Here is a 12,500-nt window from a genome sequence, read left to right on the forward strand (position 1 = left end):
TCTCCGATGTCAGGACGCGTTATGATGTACTTTTTTTGGGATTGTTCACGCTGATCGTACATGGTCCATCCCTGTACCATGAGGTTTTTTACTCTAACCATGGTAACATACATATAGGCCTAAGCTAATCCTAGGCTAAACTTGGGTTATGAATAATCTATTTAAAACAAAAATGCCATATTTTATAAACAAACTAAGCTGCAGCAATAAACATCTTAAACTAAGCTTAAGCCCCCTAGTCTGACCTAGGCCTAGTGACTGGAGGCGTAGGCCTAAGGTCTTTTCGTAAGAAAATGACGAAGGCAGCGAGAGGAGTCTCTTACCTTTGTTACTAACGCCAGGGACTTTTCCTTTTTGGGCTTCTCGGAGCTCTTACGGCTCGACGTGTCACTATAAAACTTACTCTTCATTTTGGTATTTTTCTGCGTATTTTTGTAAGATGCCATAAAGGATTTGTCAAGACATTTATAAAACAAACTTTACTTTAGTCTGACTCTTGAATCAAGAGTTGGTCACTTCACTGCCGAGGATCAACCAGTTTATACGAAGTATTCCACATTTTTGGAGGTTCAGATAATTAATTATTTATATTTTCTTCTTTAATTATAAATCTATGACAAAATCGAACCCTCTTCTCTGTAATATCTTCGGAAAGATATGATCCGTCATATTCGTCGAATTTTATTTCAAGAATACCAGGTTGTAAGAACGAGAGTAGGAACTTTAATTAACAACGGGTTGCGTTACGGAGACAAATAATCTTACTTTTTAAATAATATAAATTAAAAATAGTTGATTTAATGTCAAGCAACTTCATAAAAATAACCAGAATGATTTATAAACGACTAAAACTAAAACAAAACTATTATAAAAGTTGGTTGTCAAAACTTTAATATCATCTATTATTTCAATGCCCTTATCTGGGGTTACCAGTTACAGACGTGTTTATATCCAATTCCCCAGTTTCAGACTTTGATACAAAAACTTCACGATTTTACAGAACTTTGATCAAATCATTGTGCTGTCAGTGTTGTCATGATTGATGCTACTACAATCCAACGGTTATAATTTTTTCCATATACTTGTTCTCTGACGCATTCCTTTGCTAAGCAATTTCATAACAGACAACAAGCACTACATTCACAATAATTCACATTACATTTGTAAATTGCTGAATATGTCAGCAGGTTACCAAGATCTCGCAAGTTTACTGTCACCTGCACGTAAACAGAAAAAGGGCAATGCAAATGATTTGGTATATATGTCCGGGACTGTATGGTCGAAAGAGTTAAGACAAGGGGAAGGGTTGCCTTTTGGTATCAGGCAGACAGTTAGTATGATAAAGGAAATCATTTAAGGTCTATGATTCCGTAGTGTCACCGTGAAAAAAAAAGACTTGGTTTTGTTTGTGTGGCCCTTGTATGTGGGGGAATAGACCTGAGTTAGCTTGGGTTATGATGTGAATTTTAGAATGGAAAATGAATTCAATATCCAAGCATGGAGATAATTAAGTTGAACATCGCCTAATTACTAACAAACCCCGCCATCTTTTTCTCTCTCATATGCAACCTACACACGTGTAGAGCAGTTTTTCATAACAATTTCACCGTTACTTTAAATGTAAAGTTGGCAAAATATTAATTCCCAAACAGATTTAACTTTAGTTTTAATCCTGCTTTGCAGCACCCATCTCATAGCCAGGCTTGCCATCTTAGCCAGGGTCTATAAATAAATCACTTAGTACACAAACAGATTTGCAACAACAACGTGTTTGTTTGCAAACAAACGACGAAAATTGGGAGGGTAATTAGTAACTATGCAGAAGTGAAATTTTTATGCAAAATTTCGTTCTATTTTTGGTTTCAACATAATTGTTGCATCACACCTCGGATACTGGGTCTGTACAGTTTTCATTGGTAACTAGTAATTATATACATATTTATATTTCCAGTGTCACAAGCCATGTAACTCGACTTACAAAAGATTACCATTAATAACTGACAACTCTTTTGAACTTTATTATTCCATCTCCCCGTTAATATTAGAATTTATTTAGTCGATAATTTTAAAACGCTAACAAAACTGACTGGAAGTGGTCACTTACATAGTATACACGAGCGTTTTCGTAACTGGAGAAAAACTTAACAGTGTGACAAAAACAACATTTAAACTTACAAGTGAGTGAAGATGGATAGGTGCCAAGAAGTTGGTTGCGGGTGCCAAGTGTGTGCAAATCAGTCCTACTGAACGCTGCCTTTGTGCAAGTGTTCTTGATTTTGTTCATCACTTAGCTGGAAATGTGCTGTGCCGAAGGAAGTGAAATTTAGGGGAGACATTACACCCTCTTCAAATGGAGGGAAACGTAGCATGGGATGTGTCTGTTTCCCAGAAATGTTGAAAAATTTTGGTCTTTCTTACACCCCTGTGATAGTGTGGTTTACTCAAAACTTTTGTGTTTTTACTGCTCTGTAAAACATTTATTCTTTTAAGGTAGCCATGCCGCCCCAAAAACCAGTGCATAAACTGAAGTTATTTGCAAGAGACAAAGTGTTATATAACGTATGCGCTGTCATCCTTAATGAAATATTTTTCGGGCAAGAAGAAGACTGGGATGTCTATGGGCCACCTAGATTATCTGTGAGACTGGAATTGGTGAGAGAGATTCTCATAGATTCCTTAACCCCAGGAATCATGGAGGAACTCCTTAACACTATCCTTGCTCGTGATGAAGAGGTTGAGGCCATTGTCAGGTACCTTGCACTGCAACTCCTTCTCAACCCAGGTGTAAGAAACCTGTCAATTGGAAATTTCCCAGAGACATACTATTCCATGGTCCTTGAGGTCATTTCAAAAAATGGAACAGGGATTCACCAACTTGACCTACGGGGCATCTGGATAGGAACAGACCACAGAAACGCCCTCCTGCGCGTCTTAAGAAGATTAGATGACATTAGACGTCTTACTCTACGCTACAACTGTGATGATGAAATGCTAAGCACCATCGGAAAGTACTGCAACAGACTCCAAAAGATTGACGTGTCAGGATCTCGTAACATTACAGAAGAAGGCCTTCGCAAGCTGTGTAGCAACCCATCTCGGGTGTGCATAGATTTGCTGAAACATTCCCTGCAAATTGTAGATTTAGGTGGTCCTGGTGCACAGAGCCTTCCTCCTTCCCATGTTAAGTACCTGTTTGTCACTCTTCCTAATTTAGTTAGTGTGGGCTCGTATGAGTGTACAGGACAAGCAGTGGAATTATTTTACAATACGTACCCTGGGAGAAAATTGGGACTCTTGTACATGCATGACTTAACCACAACCAGTGCCAGATTGAGCTGCATTGCTAAAACATGCCCAAATTTACAAGCTATTTATTTTGACAGCCCAAAAGGCACTGTTGTACAATATCTTGACATGCTGAAAAAGGTCAATGAACTGAAGCTGCATAAAGTCCGCTGGACAGACGTCGAAATTCTACTACCAAAAATGGGACCCAATATTCGTAGTTTATATCTTCTAACTGTTTTTGGTGATGTCAATTTGGCAGACCTTGGGAGCTGGTGCACAGACTTGCGGCGTTTGGAATTCCATAATGTATCTCTTGTGAGCCTGGATTCAACCAAAGATTCTGCTTTTGAGAAAGTGGTTGAATTCCTCGTTTACAGTAGTCAAATGAGCGTGATGTCTGTGAGACTAATATTTAATCAGTGTAAAGCAGTTGAACGATTATCACTGGGTGACTGTGGGCAATTAAGTGACGCAGCTGTAACGAGTTCCTTAATAGATGGTTCCTTGTGTAAGATCAAAGAACTGTGGCTGGGTGTTGCAGTGGGCCTTACAATAAGCACTATTCAGTCTCTAATTGAGCACTGCCCCATGCTGACAGATGTGGGAAATATTGCCAATTGGAATGTCCATTCTGATGACATCGATCTCCTTAGGGTGCAGCTCCTCATCTCCAATACTGACCTCACTCTTCACGAACTGGCTACGGAAAACGATGATGAATGGATAGCTATTGGTTAAATCCTTTGATGTTGCGTCACACAATGTAATGTTCTAAGGGGTCCACAATAAAAAAAAATGTTGCGAGTTCGTGTAAAATTTTAAAACTACAAAACGAGCTAACGACCAGTGGCAACAATCTTCAGCAACTCTTGTTTGTTTATTTTTAAATTCACCTAAGTACATGGTGTGACTAATTATCCACCTGGACTGAAGATGAACCCAGGGAAGGGTTCGAAAGCTTTTTGTGAAGTTTTAAAATTATACACGAACTCGCAACATTTTTTATTATTGTGGACCCCTTAGAACATTATATACGTATACTCTCATGATAGAGTTTTCCCCAACACAATGTAATGCTATCAATTACGCATACTTAAATCCTATGATGTTGCTATCCATTATGAATACTAAGTGCTTGAAGGTTACTGAAATTATCTTAGAAGGAGACTGGAATGTACAAACTTTGTTTAAAAACATGTATGAACAAACAACAAAAAAGTGGATCTCAAAGACATAAATAATACAGCAACCTTAAGTTTAATTCAGTGATGTGAACTTGCCGTTTTGTTAGCTATCCAGTATCTTATTTGTAAATTTTGTATTATGCTTCATATGTAATGATTCACAAATTAATTTGTAATATAAAAAAATTTTCACTAACGTACGCTCTAAGACTATCATAACTAATCAAAATGCAAAGAACGACCATCTTTCATTTTGGTATGATATCTGTTGTTGAACTGCATGTCACTAGTCACACCAATATTGTGATCTCAATTTGGTGAGTTAATTGTGGAGTTAATACTCAGTTGTTCGTGTTCATTATGGTTTAAGTGAATATAATACTTACAATCTATGTTTATTAAGTTTTGTCCTCAACTTGTAATCCAGACTCGTGAAGAAGATGGTAGACTTGTATCTGGCAGAAATATTACTTATTATATAAAAGCATAAGAGTAACCTAGACTCATACATGTATGTGCACATACATATTTGTTTGTTTGTATGGTGCTTTTACGTTGCATGGAACCAGTGGTTATTCAGCAACGGGACCAACGGCTTTACGTGACTTCCGAACCACATTGAGAGTGAACTTCTATCACCAGAAATACACATCTCTCACTCCTCAATGGAATGGCCGAGAATCGAACTCGCAACCACCGAGGTGGGACGCTAATACCATACCAACCACGCCGCTCACTCATCAAGTTAAGCATTAGCTGGTTGTACGTGAATTGATTTCTTTTCAAGACTGTGAAGGTGCTTTTGTACTTTATTATTATTATTTCCTGCTAAAGAAATATTGTCGGGCGAATATGTATATATCGATGTCTCACTGTAAAAAAACTAACATTGTAAAATCTTTGGTAAATAAATTGTGGACTATTGAGTGAAGTTTGATTTTACATTTCTTGAAATTAATGACATTTTTCTAATTGGCTTCCATATTCTGTGTTGAATATACTGTATCCCTCAGTTAATGAGCTTGTCATAACAATTCATCCAAATCTTGGCTAATATCATATCAAAATTATTACACTGTGATTATTACACTTATTTATATGCCTCACTATTTTCTTCACATACTACATTCAGGCATACAGAATTTTCTCAGTCAGTTATCCTTTGTATTAAACATCTTGAACAATTAGTGGCTAAATACTGCTATTATGGAAAGTTTCTATGTAGTACATCTCAACTTCAGCTATAGTACTTAGGGAAGAAAAAACTGATGACTTAATGCATTAAAAATAGCTGTACATACACAAACAAACAAGCCACTCACTTTTTAAAATTAACTTTTTTTAGGAAAAAGGTTACCTCTTGTTATTTATCTACCTATCTATCCATCTCTATAAATCTCATTCCTGAATGTCAACTCATGACAGCTCTTTTGTGCGCTATCTAAATTACTTTTATATGACAGGATAACTCCAAATCTACAGAAAGCGTATTATACTTTTTTAACACACCAAATATGATTGCAGAAAATTCAACCTCAATAGAAAGTACTGCACAAAATTTAATAGCCTACTCATGAATTCAAGTTTGATTTATAGATTTATATAGATGAATTCAAAAGTGACAACTGATACTAAACTTAATGAAAAATATAAGTTTGAAGCATACACAAGAGATAACATTTGCAAAACAAATGAACTTGGAAGTGGGACAAAGTAGAGAAGTTGGATTCTTTGCCTTTAAAGGGCACTGCCAACAGGTTAACTTAGTGATTCAAATTATTCACAAAGGGTAAGGTCTTTCTCTCTCACTTCCGAATGGGTGTTATATTATTATATTTTTCATCCCTGGGTTATATCACACAGATCCATTCAAGATGAAATTTACTCCTCACCACAGCACAGTTAATTTGACCTATCAACAGGTAATACACATGAGTAAAAACAACAATAAAAAATAATTAAATAAAACTTTATTTAATGATCTTATCACAGTCACTTTAACAACTTAAAGTAAAAACTATGAAACAATACCATATACTATATCACTTTTAAAGTATTCAAAAATATAAACTTTTATTTCATTACGTATTTGCAAATAATCATGTAAAATAATGAAATATACTTATTAAATAACTTCAAAGTATGCATTTTGTCATAATCAATATATAATATGTGCATTACAGTAAACAACTGATTTTTATGCAAATGTAAAGAATCATAATTCTGTACAAACAAAATACAGTGATATGATTAAAAAAAAAAAAGTCACAATTCTTATGTTTCACGGTAAAATTTTTAATATAAAAATAAAAAAATAGTCCATTTTTGTACTGGGTATTTATAACTATTAGTTTAAAATATATAAACTATATTATGAGAGCATATCTGCCCTGAATCTTCTGGAGATGAGTTGGTGGACATCAGCTGCTCGCTGATGTGACATGCAGCCTTTCTTCGCAATAACTTCAGGGGTACTGAAAGTAAAGGGAAATTGCAACCGCAACATTTTCAATGCAATTCCTTCGAGGGGTAAACATTAAAAGCTTTTTAAATGAACATGTCTTCTAACGTACAAATTACAATCTCATGGGCGAAAGAACTTACAACTCCCACCTCAGTCCCTGAGATCAATCAACACAACAGTAGTTCGTTGGAGTTACTTTATCACCAACTTATAATCTAACCAACATTTTTAACTAATAATTTAATTACCAGAATATGATGTACGAATATTAAGCAAAAGCGAAACAATACCTTCTTTAATTACAAGAACATACAAACACAAGAAGTTCACACAAATCAAGTGCAGCTCCAACAGAGAAATAGAATTTGTCTAAAATCATTCATTTACATAAATTTTGATACTTTCATTCTCCACCCAAAATTCACAAGATAATTATAGCTGCCTAAGATCATACAATGTTTTCAACAGTAGTTATTAGTCATAGTGGCATTGCTGGTTTTGCATAAACTTAATGAGAAACCTGATGCAATAGTACTGTGATGTACATGTTCAGTGATATCCTTAACACTGACTTTTATGACTGTAGCTCCTTACATAAGTTGACCAGGATCTCATGATTCCTTTGGGATGATTCAGATCCCTTCCACTTTCACTGCATAGTGGATCTAAAATTCTATGAGATATTCCAATAGAGAATGTGTCACTGAACTTTTTCAGTGTATGAAAATGAAATTTTCTGTAAAATTAAATTTAATTTTCTTATGCAAACTGTACAAATTTCAGATTCTTACACTGTCTGATTCTGTTATGAGGATAGCAGGGTTAGGAGGAAGCATGCACTCACTGGTAGCTATGATTATTTTATATATAAAATGCTGCTCAGCTTCTCAATGGAACTTACTTTTGAGTATTGTGTGCAATTAGATACAAAATACGATAGAAGTAGCCTAGAAGAGTAATGGTTTTTTCTAATCATCAACATTTACAAACATGACCAAACCATGTTGCCCCCAGCAATAAGTACAACACATTCATGCACAAAAAAAGCCTTAATGAAAAAATTGTCACATTAAATAAAGCAATATTTTGAATATAATTTGCCCACAAAATCTATTTTCCACAGTATGTTAAGTTTTCTTTTATATTACAACAAATTTAAAGTGTGTGACACGAGGGGTTGGCTAGGCATGAGTAATAACTGGGTCCTTCTTTGCAACAATTCAAATGGTGTGCTTGGATATGTTCTAGACAGTTAGGTCATTTATTATTAATGGAGTACTATTAACAAATATATAGTCTATTGAATTAGGATACAGGCTATACAGAACCAGGTAAGTACAGCAATTGCTAATATTTGCTCATTTAATTTATTACAAAGGAAATATCTATTTTGGAATGCATGTGCAAAAATATTTAAACATACTTTCCACTCAGTTTTCTCCTGTCCAACAATCTTTACATTCCCATCCAAAATGCATATGCCTATATCAACTTATTCTACACAACATACATATCCTTCTAATGCCCTCATATTACACCCAAGTTTTTCCTAATATATACCAGCAACTATTCCATACTTGATGCTTAATGAAAAGCTTAATAGTACTAATAAGCCTCACCTGTTAAAAAATTCATGAAGAGTTCTGAAGTTGCGAGCTAGGCACAACGCAGTCGCAAAACTTATTCGAGGTAGGGATCGGAAGAAGTTGACAACCTGAAACATTAAGTACTTCAAAAGAAAATTCTAAACCTAAAACCTTTGACAAGCTACAAGTAGAAAATTGATCAAATATAACTAGTACCAAGAGATGCAAGATAAACCAAGACAGCAAATCCTGTATAAATGACAAAATCAAATGTACCACTTTAAGAAGTAACAATCTTCTCTGTGTACTAGTATTTGGAAAAAAAATTTGTTTTAATAAAAATACACTACAGCTTCATTTAGCTTCATGATTCATTTTAAGGCTGCTGACTATTGCTATACAAGGTGCTATACGAGGTGGGAAATCTCTATCCTCTTTCTTTCTTACACACACACACATGCACACACACCTTAGTATGAGGCTTTACTGTAACTAAAGCATCTACTGCCATTACAGGAGAAACATCATCCCAACTCGAATGGTCTGCATATACAAAACAGAATCTGTACATACTGCATGTTCCAATTACTTGAAAACTTTAATAACATCCAAAACTTAAATTTACTGGAAGGCTTGATGTTGTCTCCAACCACACTTTCTTTCTACTATTATTCTTGATATTTGGCAGCTTTTGTGTGTGAACACATGAAAAGCATACAAGTGGCAAGTGATATGGAGAACATTAGAGCTGGCAGAGTGAATGCCAAGTTTTACTGCTGAATAATCCATAAATAATGGTGAAATGACTAATAACTTCAGTACACATTCCACAAAACCTTACCTGCTGCCACCGCTGGATCTCTGCTGGCAAAACTGGAATGTTAAAACCCTTTTTCTTTTCTTGTTCTACCAACTGCCAAATTAACTGAGATGTTTCTTCTGCAAGTACAATGGTAATCAGGTACATTAATTCCAAAATTAGAAAGTCCTTCCTTGCAAACGCAACATGCTAAATGTGGTGTAAAATGGAAAAATTACTGAAACAGAGCCAATGTTACTGGTCACAAATTAACTGAGAGTTGTACTGTACTTCAACATTCAATTCCTGTAATGACAGAAATTTTCTTTCAACCCTTTTAGGTGTACCTGTTTACATAATTTTTAGTGACTAAAGGTACTGTTCAAGAATTCAATTCTGTAATGTTTTTTTAATGATACAGAAGGTACTACAAATATTTAGGCCTAATTTTTCAACTATTCAATATAATACAGAAATTTATAACTATTCAAAATTAAGATTTCAATTATTCTAGGTAATTTAAGTAAATATAAAAATTGTGCCTCAGTTCAAAATAATTCATGGCTATTGACTGTTTAATCTTAGACCTAGAAGCATTAATGGTTATACAAATATTAAATCTTCAACCTAGAAGCATTCTGGATCATACAAATGTTTAAATTTACAATTTCATTCAGTATAATTTATAAAATTTTATCATTGAAATTTCATTAACTTGAAGTAACACAGCTTATATTTATATGTTTCAGTGAGTGGGGGCAATGTACTTAGTGATTACAGATATTTGAGAATACACATGAGTGCAATTATTCAGAATAAGTGCAATTATTCAGACCATCATGAATATCATCTATTGCAATTTATCCTTGCAAGACTGAAACAAGTGAAGAAATTCATCCAAACTTACCCTGGCCACTGGAATACAAAACTTTCAACTGGTTTACTTGAGCACAGGCACACGTAATTGTGTCCATGTACTTGGAGCGGACATGAGTTAAATTGTAAGAGGAATCCCCATGTCTTTGTTTATCAAGTTCCACAATTATGACGGACCTTTCAAACACTGCCAGCATCCCTTGTACACGCTTTTTTAATGAGTCTCTGTTTTGGCTGTTGGTAAATACTGAAACGAAATGAAAGAATTTTTTTTTAGATTTTTGGAAAGTCCAATACAACCTAAAGTCACCTGAATTGTTTTGTAAGAAAAATACTCTTGAATATATTTCACAGAAGGGTATAACTGCCTTAAATACTGAAACTGGCTATTCTGTAGTGTAATAAGTTCAAAGTGACTTTTGGCATTCAACAGACAGTAACCAGCATATACTAGATCATGCATGGGAAAGCTGAATTATTTAGCTTTTATTTTTGACTTACTTTAAACCTCAAGAAAATTACAAAATATCTGTCTCAAATGCACTCAGTGAGATGCAATCACATTTAAACAGTCGTCAGATAAAAGTAAGTAGGCCTTGAAGTTACGAGGAAAATCCAACGTTCTTAAAAAGGCCAAATCCACTTAAATCAACTGAAACTCTATTATTATATAGAAGCATTCTGAACTAAATCAAACTGTACCTTTTTTCCAAAGAATATCACATTCACTGGAAGCTTCAAATCCAATTTAACTGAAATTCATCTTCAGAGTAATACTAACAATAATAATATATCACTATCTTACCAGACAGTTGCAGTCTTGATATGATCATACGAGTAGAAACTGCGTACTGCCCGCACCCAAGCTGAACAACTGCAGTATTCAGCCCATGATGCAACTTCAACCTGGAAACAATCTGTCCTCCACCATTCACTTCATGGGAATCAACAAGCACCAGTCCAGGAATCTATAAAATAGATTATGGAAAGGAATATTTAAATACACAGTAAAAAAAATTTTTGTCATTCATTGGCTATTATAGGATGACATCAGCATACATTAATGGAAATATTAGTGACACTAGTCATATGGTGTTATCAGCTGAAGTGGAAAGTTACCTCTTGCTACAGAGACTTCTAATTTGCTTATAATCTAATAACCCTGTAAACTATGAAGGATTCTATACATTCTAAGGACACAAATTTGTACTTTGAAAACCTTATTTTCAGAATAGTACTACACTGACAGAAGAGACACAACAGTACACTTACCTGACTATGTATTTTTGCATTTTCATTCGATGATGTGGTGGTGAAAATGGTCTCTTGAGAACTTGTAGAAGGCACAATATTTGATGAGGAAGTACGAGACAAAAGTGATTTTGTATTCTGTGGTCCACTTTTACCAATAGGGGTCTTTGCTGTTATACTTGAAAGTCTAGGCAGATTTACAAAACATTTTTTAACAGGTATATCACTAGTAATAGGTGTATCAAAATCTTCTGAGCTATGAAGAATTAAATCATCATCTTTCTCATGACTCTTTTTCAAAGATTTACTCAATTTACTCTGATCATAACTGCTACAAGACACACCAACCTTTTTCTCTGTTAAACGTTTTGCAAGACTTTTCCTAGGGGTAATGCCCAAACTAGTTCTATCAATATTCACCCTCTCTGATACACTCAGTCCAAAGTCTGACTTTTCACTAATACTGGTAATTTCTTCATTCAAATTTCCTGGTTCATGAGTATCTGACTGTAAGACGTTACCCCACTTGTTTACTCTTTTATCTGGTGTCCCTTGCTTTTCTCCACCGCTCACAACTTCCGTTCCCTCCTTGTCAATCTGTTCACATACTTTTAATTTCTTTTTCTCCTCTGTTTCTTCTTCACTTGATGAGTCCTTTACAACTATCCTTTTCCGCTTGTTTTTCTGTGATTTCCGAGATTCTCCAATCTTATTACACTTAAAATTTTCACGAATTGCCTGAAATGGAAATTGACAATTTACTTGAAAACTGTTATTATTTTCTTATCAAAAGTCAAACTTAACAAACTACATCGTTATTTTCTTAATATCAAGATTTTTATGTCAATGTAGAATCATCACTATTATCACCACAGTAATTACAATAATAAGTAAGCCCTGCTGTATGTAACGGGAAAAATTGCAAATCAATCTCAAGTGAAAACGTAAAAGATGGAGTTGGGTTTAAGGGTTCACCTCATCCACCTAGTGGCCTATATGATTCAGTACCATTCATTTAAAAAATTACAATTTTTCAAATAAATTTGTATTTT

The 12,500-nt window shown here is 34.6% G+C and overlaps 3 protein-coding genes across 7 annotated transcripts in view; 2 read left to right on the top strand and 1 right to left on the bottom strand.

The window, feature by feature from the left end:
• Window positions 1-1,039, top strand: part of LOC135209931 (uncharacterized) — a 48,048-nt gene extending 47,009 nt beyond the window's left edge. The window contains exon 4 of the mRNA XM_064242665.1: window positions 1,001-1,039. Coding sequence (XP_064098735.1) covers window positions 1,001-1,039 — 39 coding nt within the window. The remainder of the gene's footprint in view (window positions 1-1,000) is intronic.
• Window positions 1,040-2,064: 1,025 nt separating this feature from the next.
• On the top strand, window positions 2,065-5,398 carry LOC135209986 (uncharacterized). The gene has a single exon (XM_064242708.1). It carries the CDS (start codon window positions 2,497-2,499, stop codon window positions 4,024-4,026), a length of 1,530 nt encoding a protein of 509 aa, XP_064098778.1. The 5' UTR covers window positions 2,065-2,496; the 3' UTR covers window positions 4,027-5,398.
• A 1,172-nt stretch (window positions 5,399-6,570) lies between these two features.
• The window catches only part of LOC135209988 (Fanconi anemia group M protein homolog), a 99,742-nt gene continuing 93,812 nt past the window's right edge, over window positions 6,571-12,500 (bottom strand). For 3 of the 5 annotated variants that reach the window (XM_064242715.1, XM_064242714.1, XM_064242713.1), the window contains exons 22-27: window positions 11,470-12,186; window positions 11,003-11,165; window positions 10,229-10,444; window positions 9,364-9,461; window positions 8,556-8,650; window positions 6,572-6,946 (exon numbers count right to left, since the gene is read on the bottom strand). In XM_064242715.1, the coding sequence (XP_064098785.1) occupies window positions 6,844-6,946; window positions 8,556-8,650; window positions 9,364-9,461; window positions 10,229-10,444; window positions 11,003-11,165; window positions 11,470-12,186 (1,392 nt within the window). In that variant the 3' untranslated portion in view covers window positions 6,572-6,843. Of the gene's footprint in view, window positions 6,947-8,555; window positions 8,651-9,363; window positions 9,462-10,228; window positions 10,445-11,002; window positions 11,166-11,469; window positions 12,187-12,500 lie in introns of all 5 variants that reach the window. The other 2 variants (XM_064242712.1, XM_064242711.1) reach the window with 1 other exon arrangement.

Source organism: Macrobrachium nipponense, chromosome 39, assembly GCF_015104395.2.
Source record: "Macrobrachium nipponense isolate FS-2020 chromosome 39, ASM1510439v2, whole genome shotgun sequence".
NCBI lineage: Eukaryota > Metazoa > Arthropoda > Malacostraca > Decapoda > Palaemonidae > Macrobrachium > Macrobrachium nipponense.